Consider the following 15,186-nt stretch of genomic DNA (forward strand, 5'->3'; position numbering starts at 1 on the left):
TTGCACTTTCATATATATATGAATAAAGAATATGGGTGGTCACTGTACACGGGCAGGCCCAAGGGCCTTTTACCCCAACAGGTCTCTCACAGAGTCTCTATGTATGTATGTGTGAGTGGAAGCTTGTGAATCCCTATGAGTGAGTGAACTCCTATGAGTGAATCCTATGGATGAGTCCCAAGTTCACAGAGAGTTATATAGATAGATGAAATGTTATATATTTTTGCGGTTTTGGAACGTTTTTAGGGTTTTGTTTTGTGGGTTTTTCCTTTTCAAACTACACCAATCAATGATCCAATCTAATGAATCGATACCCTCTCGATCTAGCATACCTAATCTAGTAGTGAAGGTTTTGAAGTAAGCATGTCATTGATGAGCCTTTTGTTCCATCACACAATAAGACTGTGAGGACCTTGTTGATTCCATCCATGTCCTGACAATGGAGCCGAAATATTCAACTTTTCACTCAATGTCGAGACTTTGTACGCAACTCATTGCTTCAAGAGGTGTCGACTATGCTATTTCTCACCTAGCTTCCTTACACTCCTCAATCCAACCATGGGATGTTGTAACGACGAGCTAGAGGCTTGTCGCATGTAAAATGTGCCTGAGGAGAGGTTTGTGATATCCTCTATGGGCATAGTTAGTGAAACTTTTTCAAAATGGGCACAATTTGATATGCAAAGCTTTGCTCTTCCAATAATGGTAATGGTAAATTGGGGCGAGAAGGCCTTCATACTTTGTATTTTAATGCAAAGTTTTAAAGGTGCCAAGGCGGGTGGGGAAGTGCCTCTATGTGGGTGAGTCCCTGGGATCGAAACTTTATCCTCCACTCACTCTCATTGCTGGCTTAGTATCAGCTTGCTCTCAAAGCCGTTGGCACCTTCTCTCTCTTGCTTCTTCCTTTGGAGAACAAAAATTCTCAGAAAATCCAGAAGCTTACGATGATGAGTCGCAAGCTTTCTCAATGAAATGTAATGGAGTCAATGCTGAAATCGACTTTTTGGGTGCAAAGGAACCTCATCTGCAGCCTCACTCGCAATGGCAGGCTGCATGCGCGCTCGCGTCCGCCACCCAAGAAATGGAAGCTGATCGAAAGCAGCCCACGAGGATGCCTCTTGCAGGCCCTCTCTTCAGCCCCCTCTCCCTCGACAGAAGGCAAGAGGCTCTTTGCTGTGGCCAGCACCTCCGCCTCAGGCGAGCCGCTGAACAAGGACAGCCCTAGCAATCATGCGGAGCTCCACCTCTATAATACCATGTCCCGGCGCAAGGAGAAATTCCAGCCCTTGGTCCCCGGCAAGGTTGGCATGTACGTCTGCGGCGTCACTACCTATGATTACAGCCACATTGGGCATGCCAGAGTCTATGTGAGCTTCGATGTCCTCTTCAGGTACATCTGAACTGTCCCTTCCATGGTGGATCGACAAGAAACTGATGGCTTTGCTCTGTCTGTCCAGTTTTTATCCTTTGAATTTGCGGTTGTTTCTGCTGATGACAAGCGGTCATCACGTCGTTGCAGTTGGTGGACCCTCTTAAGAGCTTTGCGACAAGTAGTGTGATGTGCAACTTGTTTTGTGTTTGATTGTTGGCTCCCTGTGATCATTCGCAAGCTCCCCATTGTGTTTGGTAAGTCCATCCTTGCTAAGCATCCTGATTAGCCCCTCTGTATGGTGTCTCATCTTGAAGAGAACAAGGTTTAATAAGAAGCAGGACATTTTTGGCATTGGAAGGACATATCTCCAAGCGACAATCCTTATGGCAAACATCACCTCTTCTCCTCAGCTTAACTGCCTTGCACCGGTGGCTTGCTGCCTGCCATCCTGCCTCCTTGCCATCCCTAACAATGCTGCTCTCTATCCTCACCTCTTCCATTTCATCTGCCTCCTTTGCTTGCCTTCGTACCCAATCTTGTCACTTTGTATCCCTTGCGTTCATTCTTCTCTTGTGTGACTCCCACATTGTAGCTGCTAGTGTAGGCGTTTTCGCTGTTTTGTCTGGAAGTGTGTTTTTGCTCTTTCAATGTGAGGAGGACTCCATGGAGCCTCTCCATCAACTGCAGCTGACTTTATGCATATCTCCATCAACGCCACCAGATCAACAGTTTTCTAAAGCCATGCACCTAAATCAGCACACGTGTTTCAATTTATGTGTTTACTGGATCCTGGACTTTACTCAAATAAGTGAGATTATTTAATAGGCCAGTTGGCAGGCCCAGCTTACTTGATATACTCTACCACAAAATTACTCAAATGAAAAACAATTGTGATAGTGACGACACAAGAACACTTGTGAGTGTGCATGCGGGAGCGACAGTGCACTGAGAGAGAGGGAGAACACAGAGAAAATGAACACAAAGAACACAGACCCTGAATCAGTGATGAAGAGAACAGGACACAATGCTGAAAATGGTGATGGACTGGGTTCTGCACGAGTGCCACTCTGAAAGCAGGTAAGTGAGGGTGCTGATGGAGGAAGAGAACTCTGATTAAGGATAGAGCAGAGAATGATGCTTCGAGAGAGAGAAAGATGACTGTGACAGCAGTAGTCTGGTCACAATCAGGAAGAAGAGATGAAGGATGCAAAAGTGATGAATCATGAATTACACAATGGGGAGAAGGAAGCCTATATAGGTGGCAGTGTCCGAACCATCCGACTGTCTGACCGGCATGTAATGCTGGTTGAAATGCTGGAAACTAACCGAAAGTGGCTGACCTGCCAGGAATGATGTCTGCCTGCCAAAAAAGACTCTCTGACCTGCCTGTCCATGGAAAAGTGCCCAGAAAATGTGTCACTGTCCTTTTCGACGTCTGCCTAGCTTGAAATGGGTATAAATATGCAGGAGAGGGTGTTGCCTGCCAAGATAGGGCCGTGGGGCTGCTGGATGGAGAGTGGACAGGTCTGGACAGACTATGAGCAGGTCAGAGAACCTTGATTTGATGTGCCTAGATGAACACTGCTGATGCATGTAAAGGACTAATGGACATGCACAGTGCCAGAGCTCCAAACATTCTCATCAGACTTTTGTGAAGGCTCAAGCCAGGAGATGGATACAGAGAATGACGAGTGGTATGTATATGAGAACTGAGGTGGGCAGAGTTGAGTTGGTGATGTTGAATGAGGCTTGGAGATGATTGCACTGTAATGGCTGAGTAGGGGGCAGCACCTGTGGATGAGGATGCTGTGGAGGAGGGAGACTTGTAAGAGGGTGATGGAAGAACATCAACATGGAGAGAGAAGGGAAGAGAAAGACTGAAATAAATGCAGGGAATGGAAGAAGAAATCTGCACTGGATTGAATGGAATGCTGAATACAAAGCGGACTGACCAGTCCCTGCAAACAGCCCAAAGTGTCAGTGAGGGCACTCGATCGAGCTGATGACTGAAAATGCACCGGATGACGGAGGAGAATCACCAGATGACAGCTCGATCAAGCCGATGACTGAAAATGCACCAGATGACGGAGGAGAATCACCAGATGACAGAGAGGGCTGAAAGCCTGCAAAAAGAATGTGCTGCTGGGGGGACTGCCCCAAATAGCAGAGCAGCCCCCAAAGTGGCTGACCTGCTGCATAGGCATGCTGTGGAGCAGCCTGACCAGCATTTGATACTGGTTGGCAGCATTAAATGTGCTGCCTGCTGCATTAAATGCAGTGAAAGTCAGGCACCAGCCTCCTTTAGTGTGAAACCCATTTGGGGAACGTTAAACTTCTGGCTCACTTGGTAGCAAGTGTGAATGCATTAAAATCTGACCTAAAATTGTAATGCACGCAAAAGAAAATGCTGAAAACAGTTAGAGCTCCTCTCTTTGTGTTAGAGTCACAATTAAGAGATAACAACATGAAATAATACATACTAACATCCCCTCTCAAATGTTGGGGAGTGTCTGAAGACCCAACAACCTCATATGGTGAAGCATAGAAGCCGGAGACAGGCTTCATGAAGTTATCTGTTGCATTGTCCTCCATGGGACAGTAAACCACTGCTAGCTTGGAATCCACGATCTGCTCCAAATACAATGGTATTGGACCTCTATGTGTTTTCTGCGGGCTTGAAACATAGGTTTCTTCACTAGAGCTAGGGCACTCTGGTTATGCATGTGGAGCTCTGTGGGTTTTGTTTGTGGGAAGTCAATCTTCGCCAACATCTGACGGATCTTGCCTTGTAGATCAGAGGGCATGATACTGTGAGAGAGTGCAACAGAAGAGGAATACGAACACAGAGAGAAAAGGAGAAGAGAAAAGACAATAGGAATGGAAGGGAAATCTGCACTGAATCTGGAAAGAAAATTGAATACAATGATGGACTGATCAGTCCTTGCAAGCAGCCCAAAGCGTTAGCGAGGGCATCGAATCAGGCTGAAGATGATGGCAGCATTGGAAACAGTGACAGAGTCTGCAACCTGCAGCAAATAGAAGAAGATGATCTACCCCAACTAGTGGGGGACTGGCTGACAAGCAGCCTGCCTCCAAAAATATGCAGTTGGTTGCTCCTGATCTAGGCAACCGGCCGAGTCTCGTGATGAAAATGCTGATGTGGCACTCTTCGTGCATATTGCTGATGACTAGGGCTGCATGATCTCTGCAAGGACGTGCAATGGTTGTAGACACTGTGCATACACATCTGACATAAACTAGAGGAAGAAATGCACTCAAAACTAAATGGAAAAGACAGTGAGAGCTCCAATGTCTTTGTTAGACTTTGATGGAGCTAGGGAGCTCACAAAACTAGGAGATGATAGATTGACAGAATAAAATGGTAGGCTAACACCCCTCTCAAATTTTGGGAGTGTTCGAAGACCCAACAATCTCATATGATGAAGCATAGAAGCATGTGGAAGAGGCTTCATTAAGAGATCCACTGCATTGTTCTCCATGGGATGGTAAGACTTGGAATCCATGATTTGCTCCTGAATAAAGTTGTATTGAACCTCTATGTGCTTCGTGCCATCATATCTCCAAATAGCTATTGAATGGCCTCTATACACATCTTTTGCTCCTTTGGCTCTTACTTGAGCGAGTCAATCAAGCTCTTTGTGTTGGGATAATTGAACTACCAATCCCTTTGGCTTTCCCATTGTCAAAGATCCAACTAGAGAGCTGGGATAATTGAACTACCAATCCCTTTGGTTTCTCCATTGTTAAAGACCCAACTAGAGAGTTGAAACCCATCATTGACTGCTTAAAGCATGGACCTATCAAATATAATAAGAGTAGTCATGTTGAAGCTCCTATTGGATCCTCTAGATATATATCTAGGACGGAGACTTAAATTGGCAGCACATTTGTTAATCTGTGTGGCTAACACTTATTCCAATGCATCTTGAACTCTTGCTGCATTAGACATGGCAAGCAGAACAATACCAAAAGTTATATTTCCATTGGCCCAGGCATGGAGCAATTGTGTGATTAATTTAATGAAAAATGAATGAGAATGAAATAATTAATTGACATACAATGATACTCGATCACAAATTAGGAGTAGTGTATTGATGAGAGAGAGTATAATGCTCAAGGCGATCACATTGAATAATACCATACTTATGTGCTAATGAGGCACAAGGTGTCTTTATATAATAAAATAAAACTCTAACGGCTTAACTATCGTAGGAAACCCTAAAATAACCCCTAATCATAGTGTCACTTAGTGCCTAGTACACTAGGAGCAACAATTGCATTTAATGACAATTCAAATGTCTAGGGAGCCGGGAGCATGGATCAAAGGTCATCAATGCATAGCCCACCAGATGGCCTACAAACCCCCCTCGATGAAATGGGCGGACTAATGAGGTAAAAATAATAGAATCCTAGAAAATAAAAAGTAATATAAGGTCATGGCTGCACAAGTTTATCCAAGTGGATATAGCAACCTATGATAGTACAGAGTATGAGAGATCATGGAACAAATGGAATCAAGTTCAAGGCTTGCGGAAAAGCCTGGAACTTTGGTTGAGGAAGAGCATTTGTTAAAAGATCTGCCAAGTTGTCTTTAGTGGGTGCATAAGACAACTCTATTTCTCAAGCTGATATTTGCTCACGAATATAATGGCAATGAACTTCTATATGCTTTGTGTAGGCATGGAACGCTATGTTCCGCACAATGACCAAAGCACTCCGGGTTGTTAGTGTAGATTAATTGTCAAAGTCGTTTGGTGCACATGAAGATTTGCAAGTAACTTGCAGAGCCAAACACACTCCATTGTGGCTGTGAATGTTGCTCTATACTCAGCTTCACAATTAAAGGTAGCAATTGTAGTTTGTTTTTTGTTGAACCAAAAAACAAGAGATGTACCCAAGAAGAAGCAGTTGCCACTATGAAAGACACAAGAATTCGAACATCCAGCTCAATCACTGTCAAAATATCCATGCAAAGAGTGTGAAGAATTAACCTTGTAGAAAAGGCTAAGATCCTGGGTGCCTTTAAGATATTGAAAGACACGCTTCACTACTTGCCAACGAAGTACTAAAGGGTTGTGCATAAATCTCCTCAACTAGGAGACAACAAACTAAAGATCAGGCCTTGTGTGACATAGATAAATCAAGCATCCAATAGCCTGTTGATATAGAGTAGTAAAAAGGATCGGCTATCATCATCAGAAGTAAATTCGAAACTAGGTTTCAAGGGAGTAGACACAGGCTTGCAATCCTCATTGAAAGCGTTGAAGAAGCTGTCCAGTGTATTTGGGCTCTGTCATGATGATGCCCCCCTCAATGGTGGCAAATTGGATACCCAAATAATAGTGAGGTAGACCAAGATCCATCATGGCAAAGGTTTGCTGCAAATTAGCCTTAAATGCTGCAATTTGACTAGCATTGGTCCTAGTGACAAGCATGTCATCAATATAAAGCACAAGAATAATAAAATTATATCCTTGATGTCGAATGTAAAGAGTAGCCTGAGTAGGGCTATCGAGAAATTCAAGATGCAATAGATGAGAATGTATGCGGGCATACCAAGCATGTGGATCTTGCTTTAATCCATACAAAGCCTTTTTGAGACGAAAGACTTTGTGCTCAGATCCTTTAATTGCAAATCCTAGAGGTTGAGAAATATATATCTCTTCAATGAGATATCCATGGAGAAATGTTGTCTTGATGTCGAACTAATGCACCTCCCAATGAAAGTGGGCAGTAAGGGCAATAATACTCTTGATGATAGTAATGTGAGAGGTAGGGGCAAAAGTCTCCTAAAAGTCGATTGCTTGTTGTTGGGCATAGCCCTTGGTAACAAGGTGGGCTTTGTACTGTTAGCAGATATTAGTCAGCTCATGGTGTGAGTCTGTGTGCAGAGGCTGGGCATTTTATGCACTATTTTATGGCACATTTTTGTGGCCATTTATGATGTACTTTTAGCATTTATTGCTGGCCGACCAGCATTAAATGCTGGCCGACCTGCATTTTATGCTCCCCACTTTTGTGGCTATTTATAGGGCTCCTCCTCCACAGTCTTTGGTACTTCAGCCATCAGTGGAGATCCTTCTGGGAGAGAGGAGCCGGTGCTGAGGAGCCCACGCAGCCAGTGACTCACCGTTGTATGCTGCTGTCTCGTGTTCGATATGGATTCCATTTCCTGAGCATACATCTGAGTTCTCATCTGTCTACTGTGTTCATTCTTTCTTCTGTCTTGTGTTTCAGCATTTATTTCAGCATATTCTTTACGCTTCCATTGCTGCACCACTTCTGACATGGTATCAGATTTCAGGCTGCAACCTATTTGTGCTGTGTTTTCTTGCAGTTTTCAGGATTTACACCCTTCTTGCTGATCAGGCGGCTGTCCTTCCTGCTGGCGACTGCTGATTTGCTGCTGGCGACAGTGTTTCAGCATTTGCGTTTTGCGTTTTGCGTTTTTCTGGACAGATTTGCGTTTACTGCTGTTCCACTCTTTGCTGCCCGTGTTTTCTTTATCCAACTGCTGGCAACAGTCTTTAGCCCCTGTTTCTTCAGTTTGCAGCCTGCGTTTTGCTGTTTACAACATTATTTTTGCCTGTTTTTCTGATTATTCAGGCCGTTTTTGCTGTTTTTGGCAGTTTTAACCTGATTTTTTCACTTTGTGCAGCAGCTTTTGGCTTATTTTGGTCAGCCTTTGGGTTATATTGCATGTGAACTCACTCTTTTTGGTGTTTTTGGTTGCGTTTTGGCTGTGCTCACTCTCCCAACGACCCTCTTTTCTTCTACTTCTCTTTTCTACCTCCTCCAGATGGCCCCTCCGTGCACCTCAAGTGAAGATAAGTTACATGGACCTGATTATCTCACATGGAGTGCTGTCATGAAAGCTTGGTTTGTGCAGAAGCGGCTATGGTACATCGTCTGTGGAGCCCTTGCTCGACCTCTCCGTCCTTTTCCTCTTCCTGAAGACTTTGATGAGGACAACCATGAGGAAGCGGTGCTCACATGGGACTCGAACGATGCCCGTGCTTACTCGGCGTTGCTTCGGTGTATTTCTAAGGCGGTCTTACCGGCGGTTACCTCCTGTAGGACATCTCCTGAAGTATGGCAGAAGTTGCAGCAGATGTACGAGGCACCTTCCACCATGCGGGCCGTCACACTTTATGGCCAGCTCCAGCAGATGAAGTTTGAGCCGAAAGATACTATTCAGTCTTTTCTTCTTCGTGTTACGCAGGTACAGGACCAGCTTCGGCACATGCAATCTGCTCTTCCCGAGGTGCATCTTGTCGGGACGGTCCTCTACAAGCTCCCCCCGGAGTTTGATGGAGTGGCCAATGCTTTGCGGGCACAGACATCATCGACTCCTGTCAGTTTTACACATATGACCTCGATGCTTCTTGAGCATGAGGCATCCTTGAGATTACAGGGGCGGCTTCCGGCACATTATGGAGGTGAGGCTTATGTAGCTTTAGAGAGGGGTGACGGGAAGAAGAACTCGAAGGCCCAGTGTTACCACTGTGGCAAGAAGGGACATTTGCGGAAGGACTGCAAGAAGTTAGCGGCTTCTAGGAAGAAGGAGCAGAAGACGAAGCGGGATGCTGACTCTACCGATGAGTCCTCTCCTTCATCAGACTCCGACTCCGATCCTCCGACCAACGTGAAGTCCAAGGCGCGGAAGGGATCCTCTTCTTCGGATCGCGGGAAGAGCTTGGTGGCCCCTTCCTCGGCTGCTTTCTAGTGGTGGTGATGCGGTCATCCCTCACGACTCCTCGGTGCCAGAGAGGGAGTGTGAGCGGGTGTTGGTGGGGCTGCAGTGCCTCATCTATATTTTGATACAGGTGCACAGGTTCCAGAGAGGGACGTCCCTGACGCATCGACGGTATCTGGCAGTGAAATCCTAGAGACTGGAGTTGATTTCTGGGTTCATGATGAGCTGTTCTTCTTGAGAGAGAGCGAGAGGCTTTCGTCTGGAGCTCACATGAGGGGACACTTTGGTGGTTTGGCCAAAGGCAGGAACTCCATGGTCACATGTTCAGAGACATGTTTGGCAGATTGGCTTTGTATGTCCTGAGTGACATAGGTGACATTACACAGAGAGCTGCTATGAGTCTTCTCTATTTTCAGGTGTTGTTGGTACGATCGACATCGACATCAGATACTCTCCGAGGCATCTTGGTGGTGGGCTGGCCACTCACCGCTTGGACATCCATGGTCCTTCTGGTGTTTCTTTGTTGTGTAGTTTATGATTCTCCATCATTGTACTATTTCATTGTATCCGATCACCCATGATCTGAGAGAGGGTGTTAGCAGATATTAGTCAGCTCATGGTGTGAGTCTGTGTGCAGAGACTGGGCATTTTATGCACTATTTTGTGGCACATTTTTGTGGCCATTTATGATGTACTTTTAGCATTTATTGCTGGCCGACCAGCATTAAATGCTGGCCGACCTGCATTTTATGCTCCCCACTTTTGTGGCTATTTATAGGGCTCCTCTTCCACAGTCTTTGGTACTTCAGCCATCAGTGGAGATCCTTCTGGGAGAGAGGAGCCGGTGCTGAGGAGCCCACGCAGCCAGTGACTCACCGTTGTATGCTGCTGTCTTGTGTTCGATATGGATTCCATTTCCCGAGCATACATCTGAGTTCTCATTTGTCTACTGTGTTCATTCTTTCTTCTGTCTTGTGTTTCAACATTTATTTCAGCATATTCTTTACGCTTCCATTGCTGCACCACTTCTGACATGTACCTGTCAATAGAACCATCTATGAGAGTAGTCCTCCTTTGAGCTCCCTCACCCACATGATGGCGTCGTGTGATGCGCGTTGATAGCTCCACCCACTACGCGTGAAATCTAGTCCTGCAACTCCTTCCGGCTTTCCTTGTAAATATACTCGTGCCTTAGTTGCACCTTGGAATACATATTCGGGCCTTCACTTGGACCCGTGGTTTTTCATGCCATGTTACCTTCATTTTGTGTCGTGTTACCTTGTCCCGTGACGTGTTACGCTTTCGCTAGCTCATGACGTGTTACGCTTCTACGTTCCGTGTCGTGTCGTGTTATGCTTTTGCAAAGCTGTGGGAGCAGTCTCCTAAAAGTCTATTGCTTGTTGTTGGGCATAGCCCTTGGTAACAAGGTGGGCTTTGTACCTGTCAATAGAACCATCTATGAGGGTAGTCCTTCTTTGAGCTCCCTCACCCACGTGATGGCGTCGTGTGATGTGCGTTGATAGCTCCACCCACTACACGTAAAATCTAGTCCCGCAAGCCTTCCGGCTTTCCTTGTAAATATACTCGTGCCTTAGTCGCACCTTGGAATACATATTCGGGCCTTCACTTGGACTTGTGGTTTTTCATGCCGTGTTACCTTCATTCCGTGTCATGTTACCTTGTCCCGTGATGTGTTACGCTTTCGGTAGCTCATGACGTGTTACACTTCCGCGTTCCGTGTCGTGTTGTGTTACGCTTCCGCAAAGCTGTGGGACCGCTGATTAGAGGGTGATCCCTCATGAGGCGGGTTCTACGGGGTGGGTGTTGCCTGCCCCATAATAGGTCGAAGGAGGGTCCGTTACACTTGGTATCAGAGCAAACTCCTCGGCTGGTGCGTGCTGACCCCCGAGTGAGTGAGCCTGGTCAAAGTAGAATGGGTAAAAAGAAGAAAGATGCAGAAAAAGTGAAAAATGAGCACAAAGAAGTGGGTCAAAGTAGAATGGGTAAAAAGAAGAAAGATGCAGAAAAAGTGAAAAATGAGCACAAAGAAGTGGATAGAGCCTGAGATGAGGTTGAAAGCAAAATAATTAAAAATGTTTATACAACAAAATACAAGATTTTGGCTCAATGGTATGATTTTGAGGATGAACGGAGAGTTCTTTGGGCAACGAAGGTAAAATGGCTGCAAGGCGGCTATCCATTTTCAAAAAAAGAAGAAATGGATCTGGAAAACAAGTTGAAGCAAGTCAAGGATAAGCAAATAGAGTGCAAAATGATGCTGGGAGTAGTGAATGATAACCTTGTAGATTGGTATGAAGAACACAAGAATGACTCAACGTTTGATCTATTGCTTGTGGAGTGTCAATTGAAAATGGAAATGACACGAGTATGGTGAAGTCGTAGCGTGGGGGCGTATGCCAAATGAGAAAGCACCAATAGAGACACCCCCAGCATGTCAATCTACACCGTGTGCTGAAATGCACAAATCCGACAGTGAATATGATTTAGAAAGTGAATCAGAGAGTGAAAGCAGTGGCGGTGATCTGATGAATGATGAAGAGTTTTTGACTGCAGCACAATACCGGTTGGCCATGGCTGAAATGATGCTATCAAATGGGCAATTGAGTATAGAACAATGTAAGGCGCTACCCCAGTTGGTAGACAGAATGAAGATACAGCTGGCAAAGCACAAAAGTCAGTGTGAGAAAATTGTCAAGTTTCCCGATGCCATGAGTGAGTCTGAAGATGAACAAGCAGAGCCAGCCCAATTAGTACCACTTCAGGACGAGTCATCCTTGTATGAATCGATAGATTGGGATGCTTACAGATGCTATGGCAAAGCAATGAGAGGCATTCAAGAAGATGAAGAAGCAGAAGATGAAGATGAATACATTGAAGATGAAGTCTTCTCCTACCCTTGGCAGCCTCAAAAGGTCCTCCAATGGGTACAAATTAGACCAAGAGCCTCCCCTCCCTCTCTCTTGCAAGCTGGATTTATAAAAATGCCTCTCTCCAGCCTCTAAAGACGTTTTTTAGTCTTGCATAGGCATTTTTGACAAGTGGCAGGCTTTCCAAATGGTTTTTTTAGCATTCTTTATCATTAAATATTAAATTTCAGCCTTTAAATATTGAATATTAATCTAATAATTATTTCGGTGTGATGAAAAATAATTTGATTGTTCAATAATTAAATTGGTTAGGCAACTTCCATTCTCGAGTGTCTTTGCACCATCTTTGACCATCAGATTGGGGTTAGGTACCATCAAAGGCCACTTCTCTAGTGTCACCAATTGACACTTATGGCCAAATGGATGGCTTAGGCCTACAATTGGCACTAGACACCACCAAGTACTTGTGCAACCTAACTTATAGCAACTTTTGCCTTTGACATCGCGTGATTTCTTCCGGTCTCGAGCTCGTAAATTTACTTTAACCCTAGTTGTACCTCACAGTGCGACATTTACTTAATCATGTGATTAAAAATTAATCCATACGTTAAGTGAGGTTTCAAAAATACATGTCCTCATGACAGCCCTCCCCCTTGAAATCCTTGCAATCGTCCTAGATTGCACTGCCAAATGCATCAAAAGCAAAGTACTACATTGGAATTTCCATAGGGCATCATAGTCAACAGAACATTGCGCATTGCTGTTCAACCATTCCATATGCCCAACATATGCTGAAAATTACCAGCCAACATAACATAGCATAAGACTCACAAATAATCTCGAAAACATTGCGAGATTATCATGTGACATGTCCATTTCTCATGAGCTCAACTCATCTGGCAAAACCAAACCATAGTATAACGAAAACCAAGCATAAACCATAGGTAAAACATCAATGGTATCATAACATATGTTGTTGTCCATGGAACTAGATGTAAACCATTGAAAATTGGGCATTGAAAACCATTGAAAACCATTGAAAATTGAGCATAATCTGATCATAAATTGATCACTTGCTAATCTGAGAACTGATCACAAACTGCTGCAAATGAGACTCCAAACTGATCATAAACTCATTGGAAAAACTGACCAGCAATTAGTGCAAAAACTTATGCAGAATTGATCCAAAAAGTGACCATAAACGGTTCTCAAGTTGATCAAAAACTGAGCTGAAATTGATCAGAATTTTTGTCTCAAAATTGAGGCAAAATTCATGCTAAATTAATAATAAGCTGATGCAAACTTATAGTTCTAGTGTATGGGTGAAACTCATGCTCATCTGCATACATCTCACAGTGACTAGTACACTAAGTAATGACCTCATGACAAACATACTGTCAGCGCAGTACCTTGGATGTATGCTGAATATATCCGAGATCCACTACATACGAGAGCTGTCCATTATTGAGGAGTGGAAGTGCTACCTTCCCCTTGAGCATCAGGCAATACTTCAGACCCTTGCTTTGCTGAACGTGACGGAGCCTGAACTAAAGTCGGCTCTAACTGAAAGGCATCTAGGTAAAGCTGCAACAACAGAGAATGGTCTACCAAGTCATCCTCTTCCATCCATTTGGCATACATTGGTATATAATTTTGAAATTTCACCAAGTATCTCCTGGAAACTTTACCTTTGACCTTTCTTTCCTTATGCGTCACACTCTGCTCAGGTGCCAAAATCTCATCTAGCTCCTCAACTTGAGGCTAAATTTCAGCAGACATATCCTCTGGCACATCACCATGAAAAGGCCTTAACAAATTGACATGAAAGGCATTGTGTATCCACCAATGTGGAGGTAATTTCAGTCGATGTGCCTCATTGCTGATCTTCTCTAACACCTCGAAGGGCCCATAGTATCTCATACTCAACTTCGGATACAATCTTTCTTTTCCTTTCATCTTTTTCAGCCTTGCCTTTTCAAAACGCAGCAATACATAATCACCCTTTGCAAACTACAAAACACGTCTATGTCGATCAGTTGTTCTCTTTTGCTTTTCTTGCGATCTCTGAAGTGCATATTTTATCTTTGTATAGGCTACATCCAAGTTTTCCACATAACAATTAGCCTCAAAGATCTTATCCTTAGTTTGCAGAATAGGTGGTATCTTCTTGCCATCCTCAACCACCTCAAATGGAGCTTTGCCCGTACAACTATGCACTGTGTTGTTGTAAGCAAACTCAACCAAGGGCAAATACTACTCCCACTATGTCTTGTGGTCTAAAATGTCTAAGTGTTTTCTATGCTCTACCTCGTTCTTTGAATAGACAATCATGTCATAAAAGAAAGTGTCCACAAATTCCCTAAGTGGCATGAATGTACGATTCATCATCTGATTGAAAGTGATAAGAGCATTTGTAAGTTCAAAAGGCATAACAAAAAACTCATACAATCCAAAAGATGTCCTAAAAGTTGTCTTAGGCACATCTGCTGGTCTAATGTGGATTTGATGATACCCACTTTTCAAATCTATACAGTTAAATACGACCTCCCCTTGCAATCTATCCATAACATCATCGATTTGAGGAATTGGACAATGATTCTTTATTATGATCGGCATGATCACCTGTAACAGTCAAGTCATCAACATATAAAACAAATAACACACGACCACCCTCGGAAGTGTGTACATAGAGTTGCGGATCGGCGGCCCTAGAGCTCCGATATCCCAGCTTGGCCTGGAGAAACGAGTCAATCTTCTCGTTCCAAGCATATGGAGCTTTCTTCAGGTCGTACAAGGCCTTATTCAACCTGTAACCTTCCCATTTGAGGAACCAAAGCCAGGAGACTGCTCTACATAGATCTGCTCCTTCAAATCACCGTTCAAGAAGACCAATTTCACATCCAACTGAAAGACAGGCCATCTCCTAACAATTGTCGGAGTTCCCAATTTGTCTCTCTCTCTTTCTTGCTCTTGCTCTCCCACCATAGCTCTTCCAAGCAAGCTTCAATCCTTCTCACATTTCAATTGGTATCAGAGCATTGCTGCTTGAGCATCTCGACTTGGTTCGTGGCATCTTCAACTTCCTATTGATTATCTACACTCATTGGGTCTCCTTCCCAGCAGACATAGCCGACTCTCGAGCTCCCGTCACTCCTCGGCTTCCCGAGCACCGGCCCCTTTGGGCACCCTCAGGGCATTCCAACAAAGGT

At 44.3% G+C, this 15,186-nt stretch overlaps 1 protein-coding gene across 2 annotated transcripts in view; it reads left to right on the forward strand.

Moving 5' to 3' along the window:
* Positions 1 to 797: 797 nt before the first annotated feature.
* The window catches only part of LOC148030887 (Cysteinyl-tRNA synthetase, class Ia family protein), a 106,220-nt gene continuing 91,831 nt past the window's right edge, over positions 798 to 15,186 (forward strand). The window contains exon 1 of one of the 2 annotated variants that reach the window (XM_087684431.1): positions 798 to 1,390. In XM_087684431.1, coding sequence (XP_087540557.1) covers positions 978 to 1,390 — 413 coding nt within the window. In that variant the 5' untranslated portion in view covers positions 798 to 977. The remainder of the gene's footprint in view (positions 1,391 to 15,186) is intronic. The other variant, XM_087684432.1, reaches the window with a different exon arrangement.

The sequence above is a fragment of the Lygodium microphyllum genome, chromosome 9 (assembly GCF_053477565.2).
Source record: "Lygodium microphyllum isolate KBCC chromosome 9, Lygodium_microphyllum_v1.1.10, whole genome shotgun sequence".
NCBI classification, from domain to species: domain Eukaryota; kingdom Viridiplantae; phylum Streptophyta; class Polypodiopsida; order Schizaeales; family Lygodiaceae; genus Lygodium; species Lygodium microphyllum.